General features: G+C 23.6%; 1 protein-coding gene across 1 annotated transcript in view; it reads left to right on the forward strand.

Annotated features, from left to right (window-relative positions):
- LOC101239688 (cilia- and flagella-associated protein 337) overlaps positions 1-2,500 on the forward strand; it is an 83,948-nt gene that overhangs the window by 52,218 nt on the left and 29,230 nt on the right. Inside the window, exons 21-22 of the mRNA XM_065812562.1 lie at positions 550-628; positions 1,517-1,726. Of these exons, the coding sequence (XP_065668634.1) occupies positions 550-628; positions 1,517-1,726 (289 nt within the window). The remainder of the gene's footprint in view (positions 1-549; positions 629-1,516; positions 1,727-2,500) is intronic.

Raw genomic sequence — 2,500 nt, forward strand, 5'->3', positions numbered from 1 at the left:
AGCTGAAAATGTTAACAGCAAAACAAACAAAAAAATTGATAGGGGTGTTTTGAGATGTTGGGCCCCAAAGTTGGTTTATAGACACTAGTTATTTTATTAACTTTTAAGCATGTTCCTTTTATATTTACGTATTTTAAGTACATTTATTGAAATCAGCATCAAAAAAACATATATGTTTATTTTCATATTTTTGCCATTTTTATTTCTTATTTTTTTAAGAAAAATGTTTTTTCAGAATGTTATGAAAACTGGGTCATTTTGGGAAACCAGGTCAATATTAAAATTGCAGTATCTTGTCAACAGCTCAACATTTTTAAAAATTCTCAAAATTTTTCAGGGCCAGGACCCATGGTTCAAAATTTCCTAAATTTTGGGTGATTTGATGCGGAATTTCCCTTAATTTATGCTTGTTATAAACATATTTCTAGTTATATATATATATATATATATATATATATATATATATATATATATATATATATATAAACAGTATAAATAATTGTTTCTATATTTATATAAAAAGTATATAAAAAATTTTTATTTCAAAAGCTGTTCATTTTAATTCAATATCAATGGGACTTGTTATCACTACTGACTACAACATATCATTTCTTCAACTTAAAAACAGGTTTTTTATTTGTTAGTTTCAATGTCGTTTTTTATTTGCACTACTTTTTGGTTTTAAGTTTGTATTCATTTTTTTCATGCATTCTTGTATATAATATTATATAATGAAATAAAATTTTTGCTATATAATTTACTTATTCTTTTTTCATATTTTTGCTTCTGTATGCATTATCTTATTGATATAAAAATAAAAATTAAAAAAATTCTGAGAACATCTGATCTAATTTATCAAATGTCTTGATTATCCAAAATAAAAGCATAAATCTGAATTTGATTAAAATTGCCAATGTTGCACCTATGTTTAATTAACACATTACCAATGTATGTGTGGTAAAGATGGTTTTATGTTTTATGTATTATATATTTATTATTGTTAGGCACAAGCGTTTTTGTAAACAATTTCTAATTTGAACATCAAAATTGAATTAAAAATATTTACTGTTTTACATACATATTTACTAAACTACATTGTTGAATATTACATTCATCTGTAAATTATTTATTTACTGCTACTGAATTTTTTTTTAAATATTTTTAAGTAGCGCTGTTGTGGTAGAGCACTTTTCACTTTTGTTAGTCAGAGATAAAGTGATCAGACTCTGCCATATCTAAAATATTATTGCACTTTTCTTGTTTCTTTGCTCATGTTTCTGTGTTAAAGGCTTAAGGTTGTGTAAATCAAATCCATATATTGCCTAAAAAGTTTTACAAATGAAAAATATTAAAATTTATTTAGAAAAATAGTAATTATTAATTATAAAAATCTATATTTTGTTTGATGGTAAAAATCAACCAAAATTTTTTTTACTAAAAAATAGAATAACCATTCTTTTTTATTTTATTTTTTATTTGTTGTTATCTAATTATAATATTTTATTTGTTTTTAAAGTAAAATTGTAAGCCCACAGTTGCGCTCATCTCATGATGAAGGTGTAACATGCGTGTGCTATAACTCATTATATGGTCATGTTGTTACGGCATCTGAGAAATCTGTTATAAAAGTTTGGGATATAAAGAATGGCAAACAAGTTTTTGAGTTTTTAGGAGCTCATAGTGAATTTCCTGTTACTTCAATCAAATTGTATTCTAAAACTACACGGTTTGTCTTTTTAATCATTTGTTTATTAGTTACTTTTTTTTAACTAGTTTTCTAGTTTTTTATAATTTAAAGTTTATGTTTGCTTATGTTGTACATATTTCCTGATTTTTTTTTTTTTCATTAAATAGTTTTTAAATACAAAAATAAAAATGTATTTTTTTTCCAAGTGTTTGTTAGAGAAAATGAATAAGTATTCATAAAAGATTCAGAAGTAAATTTTTTTGATGATGACAAACAATAGAGGGAAGGAGGGTGTTGTTAAGTTATAATCTTGTTTGAGAATTGGAGTGAAACTAAATTTATTTTGTTTTTCATAAAATTTTTATAAGATTTCAATTAAATACTTAATTAGTTGTTAGTTTCTATATTGATAAATGGCAAAACTCTCACTGAGTTCTCTACTCAACGTCATCTCTGGTTATCACTCACCTTCTGAAATTAGTAGGTTATACATTATGTAGGTTGTTTACATTATGTAGGCTGTTTACATTATGTAGGTTGTAAATTATGTAGGCTGTACATTATGAAGGCTGTACATTATGAAAGCTGTTTTCTTATTTAAACCAATGTAATTTCAAAACATTGAGCAATAAAAGTCACAATCATTTTCATGTTATGTTTACAACTTTTTTTTTATAACGTTTTGTTATAAACATGTCTTATAACACGTCTCTAGTCAAAATATTTTATCAAAGTATTTATGGTATTTGTTCAAACATATTTAAAGATAAGCAATTTATTTTTTTACATTTAATATTTTCATATTTTATAATA

Source organism: Hydra vulgaris, chromosome 12 (assembly GCF_038396675.1).
Source record: "Hydra vulgaris chromosome 12, alternate assembly HydraT2T_AEP".
In the NCBI taxonomy this organism is placed as follows: domain Eukaryota; kingdom Metazoa; phylum Cnidaria; class Hydrozoa; order Anthoathecata; family Hydridae; genus Hydra; species Hydra vulgaris.